Source organism: Tympanuchus pallidicinctus, unplaced genomic scaffold (genome assembly GCF_026119805.1).
Source record: "Tympanuchus pallidicinctus isolate F22 unplaced genomic scaffold, pur_lepc_1.0 scaffold8, whole genome shotgun sequence".
NCBI lineage: Eukaryota > Metazoa > Chordata > Aves > Galliformes > Phasianidae > Tympanuchus > Tympanuchus pallidicinctus.
Genome location: NW_026294802.1, coordinates 27,443,074 through 27,461,381, shown reverse-complemented (window position 1 = coordinate 27,461,381; position 18,308 = coordinate 27,443,074). Strand labels below are relative to the sequence as shown.

General features: G+C 36.2%; 1 protein-coding gene across 1 annotated transcript in view; it reads left to right on the top strand.

Annotated features, from left to right (window-relative positions):
• The window catches only part of TRHDE (thyrotropin releasing hormone degrading enzyme), a 213,011-nt gene that overhangs the window by 100,125 nt on the left and 94,578 nt on the right, over nucleotides 1–18,308 (top strand). The window contains exons 6-7 of the mRNA XM_052668324.1: nucleotides 1,621–1,758; nucleotides 18,211–18,276. Of these exons, the coding sequence (XP_052524284.1) occupies nucleotides 1,621–1,758; nucleotides 18,211–18,276 (204 nt within the window). The remainder of the gene's footprint in view (nucleotides 1–1,620; nucleotides 1,759–18,210; nucleotides 18,277–18,308) is intronic.

Here is an 18,308-nt window from a genome sequence, read left to right as displayed (position 1 = left end):
AACTGTGCATGCCTGAGAAAATTTGGTAACAAACAATAATATGAACAAAACATTACTTTTCCCTTCACAAACCTTACCTCATGCAGCCAGCTGAGAACACTAAATGTGTGTTGGGTAATTGGCTTCCCTGCATCCAATGTTTTTAATTGCCTGAATATACAATCAACTCAAGGTACATTTCTTGTGCTCTAATGAATTTTAACGTAGAGGTTTATTTCCAGATGGATCAGCATTGAAACAGCTCTTCAGCTTCTTATAAATATGATTTAGATTAACACATTGATACCAAAACCTTACCACCCAAGAAATTAAATATAGAATTTATTACGTAATTGTGTGACTAGTTTATCTATGGACATCAAAATAGCTTTTGGAAAAAAAAATGCATCACTCTCTAGAGTAAACTATGGCACTAGAGGAGCATTAATGCAGGAAATCTTGTACTTACAGAAAGTTTGAGATATGTCATTTCAGGGGGAAAAAAATCTTCCATAATTTTTAATTCACTCTTTGCATTTATTTGTGACTTGAAAACCAAGGAAATGAAGCTCTTCTTTCCTGACACAGCATGTTGGAGTAGATACATCTATATGAATGCAATATGAGGACATTTTACAGTATGTCATTTCTCAACTGAAAAAGTCATACCTACTTGTACTCTAAGAGTGAATGCGCCACAGTTCATGGAGTATATCTGAACATTTAATTAATGTTGCTGCCAGAGTAAATATGCAGCAGTTTTGACATACCTCTGCAATCCATATTTATAGAGGATATAGGAATAAATTAGTAGTATGTTAGATATTGTTTGGGTTTGCACCTGCCTCTGATGAAGCTGTGACTTTGACTATGTCATTTGACTTCTACATGTAGTGGTAGTCTCACTCGTAAACAGACATAATAGTGGTTTTCTCTGGCACAGAAATTATGAAATAATGGAGATAATGTTTTTAGAGCAAATGAGATCATGTGGAGAAATGATTTCTTTACAGGATTTAAGAAAGATGATGCACATATTTGCTGTGACACTTTGGGCTCTGTTCATCATTCTATCCCATGTTGACCTGCTCTATGAATTTGATTCTAAGAGTCAAGTGACTTAAGCCTTACTATGCCTTTTATCTACACAATAAAACAATAATGATTGTGTTTAGTCATCTTTGTCAAAAGCGTTTGTACCTGTGTATGCAAGGAGCTCATTGAGTGCTAATCTGTACCATACATAAGTTTTTGTGATTGAAGACTATGCCACTTTCTCTTTTGTCTCCAGCCTGAGTAACTGGGAGTGAATAGTTATGGTAATCAGAATTGCAGTCTACAATATAATGTAGCTAAATTAATGTCTCTAATGTAGATACATTTTGACTCCATAATAGTCTGTAATATTTCAACTGACATTTCAGCAAATGATCTCAAGTCAGAGGGGTCTCTGATGCTAGAGTTAGTTCCTGTCTGTTCTGTAGAACTGTTCAAGATTTTAAGGTGTGATAGTGGCTTACATTCAGACCAGAAGGTCACATTTTAGTTAACTGTCATATAGAGGCTGCCTCTGGTAACCATGCATCATTTCTACCTTATTGTAAATGTGTATGTGATACTATTGCTTATGCTATATTTCAGGAAAAGCAGAGATTTCTGACAGATGTTCTACATGAAGTGATGTTGCTAGACGGTTTGACCAGTTCACATCCAGTATCCCAGGAGGTGCAGCAAGCCACAGACATTGACAGGGTGTTTGACTGGATTGCATATAAAAAGGTGGGACTAATTAAACTTATCTATTTCTATGAGATTTGTCACTACTATTAGAAGATTATGTTCTGTCTGTAGAACAAATGCTCAAGAATACATTCATAATTGTTACTAGGTGGTAAACTTTAATTTGTGTGGAATATGTTTGTGATATACTACAGCATGTCACTACAGTAATTTTATCCCATGACATTCAACATAACAGTGTTAATGTTCTTTTAATTACTATTCATTTTGTGGCAGTGTCTGAAAAGTGTTAAATGCTTTAAAAGCAAAAGGATACATAGTCTTTACCCTTTTGAAACTCTCAAGAAGATTTCTCAAGTACTGAATTTAATATTTTTTTTCCTTTTTTTTTTTTTTTTTTTAATATATGAGATGTTTTTTTCTATCAACCAATGAAAACTCAGGTCATTGCAGAAGAGCAAGAGCAGAGGAACGGAATTCTGTTCTGGAGAAGGAGTATGTATTAATTCAGGCAATTTCAAATTGCATTTTAGTGATAAGAATGATTCAACCAACTTTGGGACTTCCATGGAAGAGTGGGAGTAATGTATAATTCCACCTTCTTCATGATAGGGCTTGCTGTTAGCCTATGACCCAAAAACTGGAGGTTTCCATCACACCGCATTATTCTTTGCTTTGTGGTGTGGTGTCCAGTACTGTGCTTTAATTTCATGACTAAATGTGCTTGATGCCTGATGCAGATGTTGTTTCCTGCAGCTTTCCACTAGGAAGGTTGTACTGGAACTCTCTGCTCCAGACAATAAGTCTTTTGACTGTTACCCTTGTACTGGATAATATTTTCCTTCTGCACCATTAGCTGCCTAGCATCAGACTGAAACAAGACAGCTGCAGCGTAGCGCTGACTTGCCTGCTGAGCTTCCAGTTTATCTAGCAGATATTTAGGGCTAAAAGAGAGTGTATCCTCTCTTGCAGTCGCCAGTTATTCCCATCAGCAACAAATTCAAGATGTTCATCTTCTGTTAGAGGTTCTTATTCCTTTAGGGGTGGACAAATGAGAGCGTCTGTGTAAAAATGCTTAATAGATATAGAATGTAATATTTGAACATAAAATACCTAGGAAAATATTCTAAAATACTGGAGTAGATCAAGAGCCCAAATAACATTTTCAATAAAATTTTTGCTGCCTTTGAAAATATTATTCTTGGTCAATTAAGTGATAATAAACAGCAGGTTTTTGATTATTGAAGTGTTCTCATTGTTTTAATAATTTAATCATCTTTGCTGGTGATAGCTGAACCTCAGCTGATTCAAAGGTTTATCTCACATAGTATCTTAATATCTCAAGCTAATGATTTTTTCTAATTAATACTATAATAGTTGTATCATACAGTACTCTGTAATACTTAGCACTAATCTTTTCATCGTATGAACGTTTTACAAACACAAAGAATTTTTTATTTACATTGAAATGATAAATAGGATTCTAAGACACATCTGTATACTGTTAGCTATTTTATACATGCCAATAGCATCACTGTGTTTTGTTTGTGAATTAGAGTACAATCTGCGCATTGTATCTGTCTGTTTATTTAAGGGTTCGTTGGCCATGTTCAGTGGATGAAGTCAGCATTTCCAGTCAGCTTCTCTGATGGTTGGCTCTCCCAGAGCCCTGAGTGATGTTGAGTGAGTTCATATCAGGGCCTGTACCTGTAAATTTTAACTCGTTTATCTGATCTAGCAATCCAACCTGAGAAATGGCAATGAAAGAATTTACTTTTGCGCTTTCTAAGGGGAGGAGACTAAAACACTTTCAACCATAAATTCTTTTTTTGCTGTCTAATAAGTTATCTGCCTTTCTGTCAAGCCATTCATCCTTTTGTTTTGAATACGGTCTTTCATCAGAAGAAACTTTACCAGTGACTTCATAGCTGCTTTTTTCCCTGTTTCTGTACTTTCCTCTAAGCTTCTGTTTCCTTTTGAGAATAAGTTAGAACAAACTTAACGTTTTGTAGATCTTGCATTCTTGTTTCATTTCTGTGTAATCTTGTATGCAAGCATGCACGATTTGCACTTAAAATCAATTCGCTTGTTGATGAAATGAACTCTTTTATGAGATAGCTAGAACTTTTGCCTATCCTTCTAGCTCTCTAATCTCTGCCAATATCAATACTGTGACGAATAGTATGTTAATAAAATCTGAAATGTACCTTGTCGGGTGTTTGTTCAAATATTTTCCAGTGCCTCAAAGCCCTCCTTACACTGTGAGCCCTGAGCAAGGGATTTTATTGCTGGTATTTCATGGATGGCTTTTTAGTTGATTGCTGACTTATTTTTTAAATTACTGAAGAATACCAAGTTCTTGAGAATTTCTTGCTTTTGACTCTAGTAAACTTTTGGTCAGGACCATTAGTGAGGTCTTTTCTACTGTCTTTATTAAAATGTTAATTTTTAAAAAGTCTAGGACTACATGCAGTATCTTTTCTCAACCTCTCAACCTTGGTTTTTTTTTTTTTTTTCATTCTCTTTTAATTTTTATTCAAAATATCCACCTGATATTCCCTGGGACCTTAGGTTGTCATGTGATCTCTTTTCTCTCTGTGTCTTCTACCTGAAATTGAAATTGTGAAACTTTCTTCCATCTCATTTTTCTGCAGTGAAATGACAGTCATAGATTGTCGTTGTCATTTCATTATCTTTACTGTCATCAATATGGCATAAATCAATTAGAAACCATTAAAATGCCTGTGTCTGCTAGACATTCAGCTGTCATTACTCTTCCTATACATTTCAGAGGTAACCATTGAAACTGTGATATTTAAATGCCTTGGAGCTGAATATACTTTTCATTTCCACTTTCTTGTCCCCAGTGGTTGCATGTGTTAAAAGGTTCATGACTAAACTCCCGAAATATGGTATTCAGGTAATCCCATTAACAGAGTGAAACAGGCACTGCAGCACACAGTATTTCCACTTATGCTGTTGACAGTGGTGCTTGCCTCTTTTGAAAGCCAAACACTATCATAGCAGTCCTTCACATAAAAGCATGTCATGTCATCTTCCACTAAGGCCACAAATATGTAGAAATAAACAAGAAGCCATGATAGCACATTAATAAGCAAACAATAGTGGTAGATGATTCAAGGCTCTCAGTTCACATCAGAGAGTGGATATATTTTCCTAGTGCAGCTGGAAGTGAGTGAGTGTCCTCCCACAATGACAGGAAAAGTGGTTGTATCCCAATGCAGTGGGAAATATACCCTGTTGAACACTCAAGTGGATCTGAGAATTATTAAATCAAGGCAAAAAGCGTGACAGCCTTTCCACACCAGAAATAACTGACAGCGGGAATCAGCCCTGGAAAGCTACATCAACAGAGGAGAGAGTGCAGCAAGGATAACATGAGGAGCAACAATCAGCAAGGAAGAACCAGCTGTAATGAAACAGAGAAACAAGACAGCTGCATCATAGAGGGAGCAACCAGACCCAGAACAGTGTTAGAGAGATATCCCAGATAGAAGTAAAGAAGTCATACCATACATGAGCAGTCACAGCCAGATAACAGAAGATGTGAAAGGGCACCAAATACAGAATAGAGAGTTAGATAATATCTGAAGTTGTTTCCATCATGCTTCTGAATACTTTAAAGTGTGCTGGTTGCAGATCCTGGTAGCAGTCAGAGCAGGCAAGTTCAGTAGGCTGGAGTGTAGCTATCAAAGTGTACGACCAGTAGAATATGTCTCGGCAAGCACAAGTACAATCAAAGTAAGGAAGGGTGTGGCTGGAATAGAGAAGAATATTCAATTTTTCCTTCCTGTAAGCAAAACGAGTTTCTGTAGTGATACTGGCCCAGACTTTGCAACCCAAGTAATTATTTTCTAAACATTTGTCTGCATAATTTGTTTTTCATTGTAACTCTGTGCCGCTTCTTTAGAAAAGCTTTTTCCTGCTTTCTGCAACAGTCTGATGGAAGGAGGATGTATTTCTCATAGTTATAAAGGAAGGGGGAGGCAAACCCCCCAAGGCCATTGTTGGAAGGACTATACAACTAAAAATACACACAAAGAAAAATGATCAGTTTCCCGTTTGTCACAAGAAACAGTTCTGGCAAAAGAGGATTTAAGACACTGGAAGTAGTGACTCTCTCTCTATAGTTCTCTCTGAAAATTCACAGTGTATCATGTTTTGCAAGAACAGTCAGTGCAAAGGCTCTCTAAAATTTTCATTCTTTTTACTTCTTTTTGTCAGAAAACTGGCCGGATCCTAACGCTGAAATAAACAAAAACCAAAACATCTATTTTGACCAGTGAAACCAATATTAGTATTAGTATGAAATCCACTCAATTTCATAAGTGTAAAGATATTGTGACAATCTTTTCCTAACAAAATGGTTGTGTGCAGTGACCACTTGAAAGTGAGAGCAGCTCATGAGTGAACACTATAAGAAATACTAGAGAAACACTAACAACTAATAAAATAAAGTAAAGCTGATTATATTTTTAATTAATCACTTAACTAAATCAGGAACGTTGAGATGACATCCGGCTAGCTAGTTAAAATTCTTACAATACATTTCAGGTCACTGTGCAACCCGTTCCCTCTCTACAGTGTAAAGGTTTGTTCTTCCTGTCTAATTTAGCTGTGATGTCACCCGTGAATGTCATGAAGCTATCTGAGTGCGTCTGATAGTGGTGTCTGTTCTTTGACTTGATAACACGGAAGGTCAGTGCTCAGATTGTAGAAGATGCTTTCAAGACCCATTTGAGAGTAATGCATTTTATCAGAGGATGTATCTTATAATGAAAACAATTCCTGTTCAGATAAGAATGTTTTAGATCTTCACAGCTTCCGGTATGAAAGCCATTGGAACGTGAAGTTGGTGAAATTTTTAGGTTCAGAGCAGTCCCAAGAGTGCCTGACTTCAAGAATGCAGGAAATCCTGCTCCAGCCCATGGGGTGCTAGTGTATAAAGCCAAGCAGGTACATCTGATCACCTTCCTGACTCAAAACAGTCAGTAACATACTGCACTGCTAAACGTATGGTTGTGTAGCGTTTTCTGAAGAGGAATCATAGAAACATCTCTGTGAGATGTATAAACAGCTGCACGCCTAGAATGATTTGGGAGTACTAGTTTTCCCGTGCTGGAGAAAATTATGCATAGAAAAAAGTAATAACAATGGAAAACAAATGTTAATCAAAACACTATTTTAAAGAGGAGTGCATTAGACTAGAATGCTTGGTCAGGCCAATGCAAGGCAGAACAATCAGGAAGAGCCAGCTGTGATTATCTTCTGCTTGTTCCTTCTCAAAGGCAATGGCAAATGACAGCTCTCTAGGCTTAGAGCAGGTGATCAAAGCAAAAAATTGCATCAGTGCCTCAAGATGAGTGCTGCCATCCTTTGTTATGCTTCTGTCCCCAATGGGGAGTTAAGAAGCAGAATTGTTTGGCTGTGGCTCAGATGTTTTCATGGCATAAGTGTTGATGAAGGTGGGCTAGCTCCATGTACATACCTATGCACTGGAGTTCCTGAAGTGTACTTACATTTTCTGTCTCCCCAATTCTACTTTGTAATGGTAATTTTTAGCAAAGGACAAAACAGAAAGCTTAGTGTGGTACCTTCTTAAACCTTCAAGAGTAGTTTCTGTTTTTCCCTAACAGTGACAAAAAAGAAAAAAAACAACGATTCCATAGTGAAGATGAGGGATAACTTTTGCAGATACCCAAGTTCACATTGATTAAAGAAGGGCAACAATTACAAATGTTGAAGTAATTGTGTACAAATTATAAGAATTGGAAATAGAAAATAAATTGTAGGTAACTTACATAGAGCAAAAGAAAAAAAACTCAACCAAAAATATGAGGGCTGTCTGAAAATATTATGTTATGTTATTATGTTGTCTCACAGCATCAGAAGCAGATGTTAGTAGTGTGAAAGAAGAGGTTGAACCTTCCCATCGGTATCCTATTAGATTTTGTTGCCATGTGACAGATGGCAGCAGTGGGGCAGTCTGACAGAATGGTGTCTAACATGGAAGTGTGTGTGAAGAAATTGTGTGTCATTGAGTTTCTCCATGCAGAAAAATGGCACCCACTGACATGCATTGATGCTTGCTGAACATCTGTGGAGACCCAATAGAGGATGTGAGCACAGTGAGGTAGTGGGTGTGTATCTCAGCAGTGATGGCAATGACGTGAAAGACAAGTCACGTTCTGAACACCATGCAGACCTCTACAGGTGCAGCATGTGGGTGGTCATTCCTTGCTGGCAAGAATGCATACCTAATGGTGGTGTCTGTATTGAGAAACAGTGATTTGTAGCTGAGAATTTGCTCTATCAAATAGCGTTATTGTGTTCTTTGTATCTGTTGTAATTTCCATGGGAAGAAATTACTATTGGAGCAGCCTATGTATAACAGACTACTCGTAGATTTTGCAGGCCTAGAGGACCCCCATTCAGGATGTAGCTGTCTGGAACAATCTTAGCAATACTCTATCGTTCTTGTTATTTTAAAGGAATATTTGAATTCTGAAGCCTAAAAGATGTATTGAAAGAGAAGAAGTAGAATGGCATGCCTAATTATAGTTAGTTGCAAATAAATCAGTTTTAGACAAATGGTTTGAGATGGTGGTGTTTACTTAACTAAAAATATAAAGGAATGTTATTCTTCGTGCTTCATAAAAATGAATGTGGTCAAACAGATCTGATTTCAGTCTTTGATGAGATTGTGTGGTTGGTAAAGAGAAATTGTGTAGAAACATAGACTTCTAAATTTTGTTCTATTATGGCAAAATACTCTATTAGAAAAATAGTGCTACCTGGTATCACTACAGAACACACTGACTGGATTAATAGATAGCTATCTCATAATACCGATCTTCACAGTAGTAACTGTTGGAGAATCATCACAAATTTTTAGTTTTACTTTACTTAATTTGCTTTTAGATTCCCAGTGGAGTTGGTTGACAAAATGGTGATATGTTTCTTCTTTAAAGTAAAGCAACAGTGATCATGGAAACACTTTAGTAAATGTTCCATCATAAAAGGGAAAATCTTCATCTATTACTTCTAATGGAAGACGTGGAATTGTGGAGCTAGTTTTATCATTAGAAGAGATCCTTAAGACAGTGGATTTTAAGACACACTGGTTTATTCGCTGCTTACTTGCATTATGGTGATGGCTCATCTGTGTAAATAATGTAATCAACCTTTTTTGCTTATAATTTCTTGAGACTTTTCTCATTCATAATGAAGAAGTATAAAGTGCTTTTTCCTTGGTGGTGGTGTCAGCACATATAACAGATTTTGGTGGCCAGGCTAAATAGAAGTGCAGTTGTCCCAGTGCAGACTCTCAGTCTAGGAGACTGAAGCATTTCATTATTCAAAGAAAGTGGTATGAGAACACCTGAAGAACACGATGCTCTTTTACTCCTGAATTTTGTTCGTTGTGTCATGTTCCTAAAATTTACAAGAGCATTTTTGTCTAAGACAAACATTTCACCAAAGCTCATCTTGCCATCTGACCATTCTGATATTATCCAAGCCTAGAACAGCTGTGTTTGTCAGAATAGAAAATGATTATGATTTCTCTGTGAAAAGCTCTCCTTGAATATAATGTTGCTTTTTCAGTGATGTTTTGGCATCGGGTAAATGGCCTTACAGTCTATAAAAACAACATAAGATGCTGTTATGCATCTTAGATGATTTAGCACAGTAAATTACAGGTTTATAGGTATACTTGCTGGTTTTAAAAATATTGATTCAACTGGACTGCAAGTAAAGTTTTAAGAACAAAGTAAGATTAATTTGTTTATTAAAATTTATCCTGGTTTTATTGTCGAATATCAGCAGCATGTTAACTTGTGGGTATGCATAGCTTGATAAGCAAGTATCAATTGGAAATTATATTTTATAAAGTAAAGAAGACAAAAATTTCTGTTTGTTTTTTTTTCCCCTCTATCTGTATAATAAAAAATAAAAAGGTAGTTTTTTAACTCCTTTTAGTGTGGGTAGCCACTTTTTAATAATTCATTATTGAAATCATGGAAATCAGTCAGACTCAAATTCAGCTGATTGTGTCGTTACTTGTTTAATTCTATGTGTGTAAGCTGTGGAATTTAAGTTAAATTACTTGTGTTTTTAAGGTGATTCATTGTGTCACTAAATGATGGCCTGGACTAAGAATTTAACTATTGGGCTCATGGTGTCACATCTTGTACTTGTATGCATAGTCTGCATACACCAGTCTTCCTCAGTTTTTTCAAGGCTCTTATGTGGATTTTCCAAAGTGAAAGCCTCTAGGAATTCATTCAAACATGTTATGTTTTTGCCATGTTATATATATTAGGATAACATTATATTATTGTAATCTAATAAGGAAACATTCACGTTCATGAAATTCATTTGCATTAAGCTTCATTTTTCTTGTAGTATTTTGATGTACTGTTGGAGAATACAGAAAATTAGTCACACTGGTGTACTGTGGTGATCAGTTTCTGAAAATGAAAGAGTTGGTGCTGGTGCCTTATGTTGTGGTCTAATTCATTCCCTGAAAAGAATTTGTCTGTGAGTACTTCTGAAGTTTTCAGAGATGAGGTACAAAAACACTTCAAGAACTCCAGAGAAGGCTTTGCAGTGATCTCTGCTCCATGGAAGAGTTTCAACAGATGTGTCTGTTGCTGCCCATAGTACCATACTGGAATGGCAAGTGTGAACAGGGCACTTGTTCCAAGACTATCAGTGAGGCTGTCAACCAAGAAAGTTGGTGCAAATTACAAAAATAGGAAGGCAGAGCTCATTTCAGCTTGATCTTCTGGGGGGGAGATGAGGAATGATTGGACTTCTTTTATGGAAAAAGAAGTGAACATGTTTGCTTTAGAAAGCACAATTTAAATTCAACAACCTGGATTTGATGGCCTAACTGTTAGTTGCACTCAAAGGGGAACTGAAGAGATGTCAGTTGATTTATTTAAGGTCACACCAGTTGCTCAACAGACATTGCACCAAGTTACTCACATCTCTCAGTCCTCTTCTTTAAAATGCTGTTAGTGGTAGTCAAGTTAATTCAGTGCAGTACTTGTGGTGTAACACAATGATTCAGTCAAACAAGTTTTTAAGAAGTTGTTTACACGAATACGCACTGTTCTCTATCTGTAGAGGAATAAATTCTGCAGATGTGACTTAGTCAAAACATATTTTTTGTGTCAGATTTTCTGCAAGATTTGACAGACTTCATTTTGGTTCCTAATTTTATGTAAAGGTTCTTTTTTAAATGTCACATTCTTGTTACATGTCTGATGTACATTGTTCTTCCAGTTTAATTCATGCTGTGTTTTTCCCAATAAGCTAAATTTCATAGAGCATCCAGCTGTGGTCGCTTAGTACCAACAAAGAATGATTGTTTTAAAAAACGTGGCTTGGATACTACATGTTGGCTAACGTTCAGATTGCAAAAATAATGTGCAAATGTACTTTCTTTGTATGAGTGCTTTGTAACATGCTCTTTTAATATTTTGAATGAACCTTGAATCATGGAATTATCTATCCTGTATTTTAAAATATACAGAATAGTGTATGAATTCAGGAACTTTGAGGTGAAATGAAATCATACTCATTTTCTTAAAAACCTATTTCATTGTGGATATCCTTAGGCTTTCACTTGACAGAACAGCGTAAAAATATGTTCAACATTCTTAAGAAAAAGAAATGCTGCTTTTATTACATTTGGAGTTCTAAAAAAATCTCTTTCTTCAGCATGTTTAATGAAGAAGAGATGCATTTCAGTCAGTATTCAGAACATTTTAGTCAGAATTTGGAAGTGTCCTCTTCAGTGTGTGATCTTCATTGATTTTGTTAAGGTTGTTCATGCCTTGAATGCAGATAGGAATCATACCTTGGGGTTACTGGGTGAGGGGCCACTTGATGGCCAATATGTGAGAAGGGGAACTCAGAATTTTAAGATGAATTGGTTGTATTAGACTTGCTTGATTCCAATGGTGAGGGAACAGGTTGCAGGAACTATCAATTTGTGGTAGATGTATGGGAGATACTAATAAAAATAACTCAGTTGTTAGAAAGTGTGAAGCTGCATCGGAGCTGCATCCATCTGCATGTTCTGGAAGTACCCAAGTATGGAGTGCAGAGCTTCTGGAAATGGGGTGTAGACTGTGCTTGCAAACAGGCTCTGTCGGAGAGTTGCTGGGGGCAGTTTAGTTCCTAGAATTTCTCCTAGAGCCCATTCTCTACAGTCTGATGAGTTCAGCTTCTCGCTTCAGCAAGGTGCAGTCTATAAAGTGTGTGAAGGATAAATAACTCAGTACATGTATAACCAAGTTGCTTTAATGTTAACTTCTGCAAAAGGAGATTTTGTCTCCCTGTCCAGCTCTGGTCTTTATAAGTAGTTAGGTGACACTGGCTTTTCAGAAATCCTTTGACAGGTCACCATGCCACAGGCTTTTGATTCTCATACATGGAGGTGTAAAGCATCTAGTATTGCTCAGACTAGAGGAAGGTCCTTTTACAGACTGGAAATGAAATGAGCAAATGATCTGGAACAAATAAAGTTTATGGCCTTGTCTCCCACCTGTCTCTACTTGCCCATGGAATATTTTCTCCAAAATGTGATGGGCCTTTCCATGCTATTCCTTCAAATCTTTCTTCTAAAAAATTTTTAAGTTATATTCAGTTGTAGCATGGCACAGAATAGTTTAAGGAGGGAAGTGTTCATGTATGTTTAACATAACTGATTGATGTAAAAAAAGTACTGGCATATACTAGATATAGGTTAGTAGTAATCAAACTGTGTATTGATTCTAATCTTAAATCAATAGCTTTAGGAAAAAATGGAGCATTCGTTAGTGCTTATATGTGATCTGAGATTTATCACTTCAGATAAAGGTGAGTAAAAGAAATTATTTTTGGTAATAAAAGCTCTAACAATAATGTGATTTATTTTATTTTTATTTTTATTTTTTAATGAGAGAAGCAAAAGCAAAGTGGGTCATTGGAAGTCTTGTAGAAAATTGAGGTATTCGATTTTTTCTTTGAAATACAGTTACGTAATTTTTGTTGGCAATCCTCTTCTCCTCAGTATCTCACTCTGCTCTTTTACCTTGGGTACCATGGTGGTGGTTTCCACAACAAGATACTTCCCGATTTGAGTTTTTATGTCAAAGCAATCGGATTTTATCCCTAAACAAGTGCAGCAAGTGAACATTTGTGAGAAAAACTTATTCTGAGATCTGCATGATTGTTATTCCTGATATTTGTTGTTACTTCAAATAAATTTGTAAGTGAGACTGCAAGATACTTTCCCAGACTTTATGAACTCAGGGAGGTGTTTTTGCACTGTTTACACTTTATCTGTGCTATTTCAGATATATTTCTTCAGATGAGATGAATCAAGACTAGCTGAAGTGTTTGCTGTTCTTTCAATTGCCTTTAAAAGGAATCTGTGCAGCTGGCTCAGCTGTGTAAAACTGAGTAAGCATGAGGGTAGTTACAGTGTAGGCATCTGCATTCAGTCACATGAACCTCCATCCTACGGTTAAAAGAAACAGCAAAACTCACAAAGCAGAAGGAGAAAGAAGAAAAAAAGAGATGATATTCTAGAGAAAAAAATGACAAAATTTGATGGGAATGCGGATGGAAAAACTATGCTAGTTAGCCTTTTACGCTCTCTGTCTTTCCCTACTCCAGCTCATTTACAAAATGATAGATTATTTTACTCTTCTGAGTGTCAACTGTAGTTCACAGCTTCTTTTCTGTGTTGTTGACATTTTTCTCTCGTGAGCACTTTTTGGAGTACTGACATAATTTTTGAAGTTTAAAATAATAAGGCTGGATGTGTTTACAAGTCAACTGTATCTCTTCACGTGTGGCCCCTTGTCCTTGCCTAGCTTCTGCATAGTTCTGTGTACTGATTTGCTGATTGTCACAGTATCTGCTTCTCCAAAATGACTTCATTCGTTATTTTTAGTATTTTTATTTACTACCTGTTTGGTACAGAACATCTGCCTCCATCTACAAAGCGCACTGCCATATCTTCAGGACACTGTCTTGAGTACCTGGCTGTGGTTTTTTCATGAGAAAATATAATAAACTGAGGTATGATTTGTTATTTGCCTCTCTGTATATGAGAAGATGGTATCCCACCAGTTTTGTGTCTTAATTCTTCAGAAATTCTTGGGAACTACCTACTAGTATAGAACTCCTGTAACAGTGGGGAATCAATCTGCATATGGCCTTTTTGAGCAGTGCAGTTGAATTAATCTCACCTAACTTTAGATGACTGCAGTGCAGATTGGTGCATATAAGCTAGTCATCCAAGGGTCATTTTGGAGCCAAATGTAAGTGATAGGTGCATTTAGGGCACAACTCATCTGTTTTGAGATAAAGTGCATGCAGGATTGACTGATTCTGTCCATTGACAGCATCTAAAAGTCTAAACAACTAAACTACCTGTAGACAGAGATGCCACAGATACCTGTATTTGGTATCCCATGCTGTGTGGCTGTGTAACAATACTTTGTAGTAAGCAGTTGTGATATTTTCGTGGTTTCAAACTTAAAACATGGTTGTTGTTGGTTGTTTTTTTTTTTTTTCCCACTGATGAAAATTCCATTTAGTATTTTCTTTTGTATAAGAAGTGATTACAAGATGTAAATTGCAAGTGAAATAATTAGTTTAAGAATTCAGATATTGTAAAATCAGATCAACTAATTAGAGAATTGAATTAACTTACAGTATTTGTGAACCTGTAGTGATGTCACAGAATCACAAAATGTAGGAGTGAGTGAGTCTTTAAAAATTAAATTCATTTAATCTGAGATCAAAGTTACAATCTCATTATTATTTTTTATGCGTGGGAATTAGACTGAATGCCTTAACTTAAAATGCCTCTGCATTTTGTGGATATCAAAGACAAATTCAGCTCACATAAAAAGGAACGTTGATCCTCATTTTAATAATGGATGATCTTTACTGTAGTGTAGGTGTGAGTTTGTTCAGAGAAAGAAATCTATATAACGTTCACTCCATAAATGTACAGCAGGTTAGCCACTGTTGGCTAATTGTCCAGCTTTCCCAGGAGTGCTTTGCAGAGGGAAGGAGTGCACATGCAGTTAATTTCCATGGGATAGCTGATTTTCTGCCTTCCTTCCCTAAAGCATCTGTCTCACTGCTGAAGCTGAGGAAGCTCCAGCTGTTCACAGTCTGTAAGATGAACATACTAGGTGATCCTCACTGTATGACTTCACTGTCATGTTGCTCAGTTTCCATTTATGTAATGGCAAGTATATTGATATCAGTGTCTCACGAAGCACTTTGAAATCTGCTAATGAAGGGTAGATATTTCACCAGAACCAGGTAGTGCCATTACTCATTGGCACTGAGTGAACTATTATTAAAGCACAGTACATAGCTTTTCCCTAGCTTGAGTAAGCTTTTGTATTGTCAGGAACATAGATACATTGAGTGAATAGGAAATAATTACTTTCCACTAGACCTGTTAAAACCAATACACTTTACCTCTTGACAGAGTACTGAGTCATCTACTGCCTTGAGGAAAGCACTTAAATCATCTGTAAGTGGTCATGGTGCCCTGTGAGGGAGCCAGATTCACTTCTCAAGACTCCATACATCATTCCTCAGTTGGACAAGTGCTGGCAGAGCAGAAGTAGCCCTGAGAGTGAAGTGGGAAGCAGATCAGTTGCGTGTCAGGGCATTCAAGGAATAATGTTGACAGGTTCCAAAGATCATCCTCTGCAGTAGGGGAGGTTTGTTGTGATTTAGGATTTATACATATGTAGGTTTAGGTCTATGTCAGAGAAGCTTTCAGAAGTATAAGTTTCAGAAAGCAGAAGTTCTCTGGATTCCGTATAGTTGACTGCTTGCTAGGTGCATATACAGTGAAAATGCCAGCATTTGGGCCATTCAGATAATCCAAAAGGTATGTATTCAATTGCTCCTGTAACTGAAGATACTGTACATACCTTCTTTCCCTCCTTAGAATCATTAGGGTCATCCTTCATGCCTATCTTTTAGGAAGTCCTCCTTCTTTATTTCACTTACTCTGATCTTTTAATCCTTCTCTCTGTAAATTTATTTCTCTTTGTATCCAGTCAGTATCAGTGTTTCTTGTCTTTTCCTTTCCCTCTCAGAGCTGGGGATGTATCAATTGCATCTTCTTTGGAATGTATTTCTATTCTCTCTTCTGCCTCCTTTCAAGGTAAAAAAAAAAAAATAAAGTAGTGAAATACGTGGTTTTCTTCCATTCCTTCCCCCATCTCTTTTCACTTCACACCAAGGGGCTGCATTTGCTCTTCTGTTTCTTGCCCCTTCTCTGGTTGTCTGGTTTTCTCTTTTTCTTCTTTTCTTTAGAATCCCTTTCCTTTCTCTCTCTCTTGTTTCCTATACTATTTTTTCAGCAAATAAGTCATCCAGATAGGCAAGCTGTGTGGGGAAGATAGCAGAACTGGGACAAACACATTGTTGTTCTGGATGTTATAAATGGACTTCTGGGTTTCCTGAAGGTAATTAGAAAGAAATTCTAAAGTATCTGTGAAAATGAATAGATCTGGAGAGAGTATTCCTGCCTTTGTATCTTAGAGCTCCTATTCAATCTTTATTTGCTTTTTTTATTTTGTCTGCTGTGTAAAGGCCAAAGTTCCATCCACGATGTGACTAAATGAGAGCTATGAGAGCAATTTTATATTTATTTCATGTGTTTCTGATAGTTCTTGGTCCCTGGATAGAAAAGACTGTATGGGAAAGATCACAGGTATTTGTTTGCTTACTTCTCACAGAAATTGGTAGAGCTAAGGTACCTATATGAATATGCATCCATTATTAATATTTGAAATTTAGATACTGATAAATGAAAGAGGGAATACGGACAAATGAGTGGCAAAAAAAATATGTTTGTTGTCAAGGGTTTGGACAGATACATTTTATGTATGGCTTTTTTTTGGTTCTGCTTCACATATTTTTGGTTGCACTGCCTAAGTTACTTACCAAATAAATTGGATTTATCTGCTTATTAGATTCTTTTCTGTCTGCTGTTTATCTGCTTACATAGATTTATCTGCAATTTATCTGCTTAAGCATCTCAGAGAACTTTACTCACTCAGTTCCTCTGGTAAAATGAGGGTAATAACACTTCCTGACCTATAGTCTTGACTGCTCAGGTAATAATCTGCGTGGACAGGAAGAATTTTCCATACTGCAGTGTGTACCTGATATGATTGGGCTCTCAGTAAGATAAGGTACTACCATAAAAACACAGCACAGTGTTAATAATGCAAGCATCTTTTTTCTTTTTTTCTTTTTTTCTTTTTTGCTTTATGCAGTGTTCATTTCTTGTAAGCAATTACAAGCATTTCCTCAATTCATTCTTTTTTTTTTTCTCTTCATTTATGAACTTTATTCATTTATAACTTTCTCTTCTTTATGAACTATATATTATTTTTTGCTATTTATGTCCTTTTGGCTTTAGTACCTGATAATTTTTGAATCTGTGTAATGTAACTTTTTTTCTCCCCTAATTAGCATTAGTCTAATTCCTGAACCTACATCTGTAGCAGAGGTTGTTGAATTCCAACGTCTTGTTTTTTTGCAGCCTTTGATTCACTGTTTTTAAATCAGAAATGTCCTCCCTCTCATACAGAGATCATTACTAAGTGTAACATTTGATCAATGGGACTGGGAGGCTGATTTTCCTGATTTGACTGCAGAGTAAGACATTATGACTAGATAATCTGTTCTGCAAATGTATTTTTGCTTGAAATAGAGCACTTGTACAAGTGGAAAATATACAGAAGTTATGGTCATACTGAGAGGGAGTAAGAAAGCCCATGGGGTGCCTTAAAGAAAGCTAGTGTGTCTGTGGTTCTTGATGTAAGTACTGACAATTGGAATCATTTGTAAAACAAAAGAAATTTTTTAGATCTCAATCCTTTGCCTGAAGGGACAAGAGGATAGAACTGATGTATGTACAGTAAGTATATTATACAAATACTTAGATCTTTGGAAGACTGTGGGAGTTAAACTGACTGTTAATGAAGTCAAGTATGGATATCAACATCTTAAAAATGAAAATGAAATGATCCACTTCTAGATCACCACGTCTTGAAGGCTTTTCTGAAGGAAAATGTTATCACTAAATCCTGATTTACAATAATATAATTAATAGAAGAATATTATGAATAATTATTGCTGTATATTTTATCATGGATGTCATATTTTGCCTCACTGAAAATTGCACAATAGTGCTGAGTGCACATGAGGCTGGGAACAACTTGATCATTTTTCCTGGTAAACCTTTGTCTTATCTTTTATCTCATTTTTTAATTTCAGTGCAATTAAAAATTATTTAATAATCTTTAACAATTTTCCAAGATTATATTGTTGGATACAACTGCATACTTCAAATTGTTATTAGTTTTGCACATCAATATTTAACAATAACAACTTACTTTTCTGAATTATTTCCCGCAGGGCGCAGCTTTAATTCGAATGCTTGCTAATTTTATGGGTCACTCTGTGTTTCAAATGGGCTTGCAAGTAAGTAAGATATTTCTGTCTTTGTCCAAGTG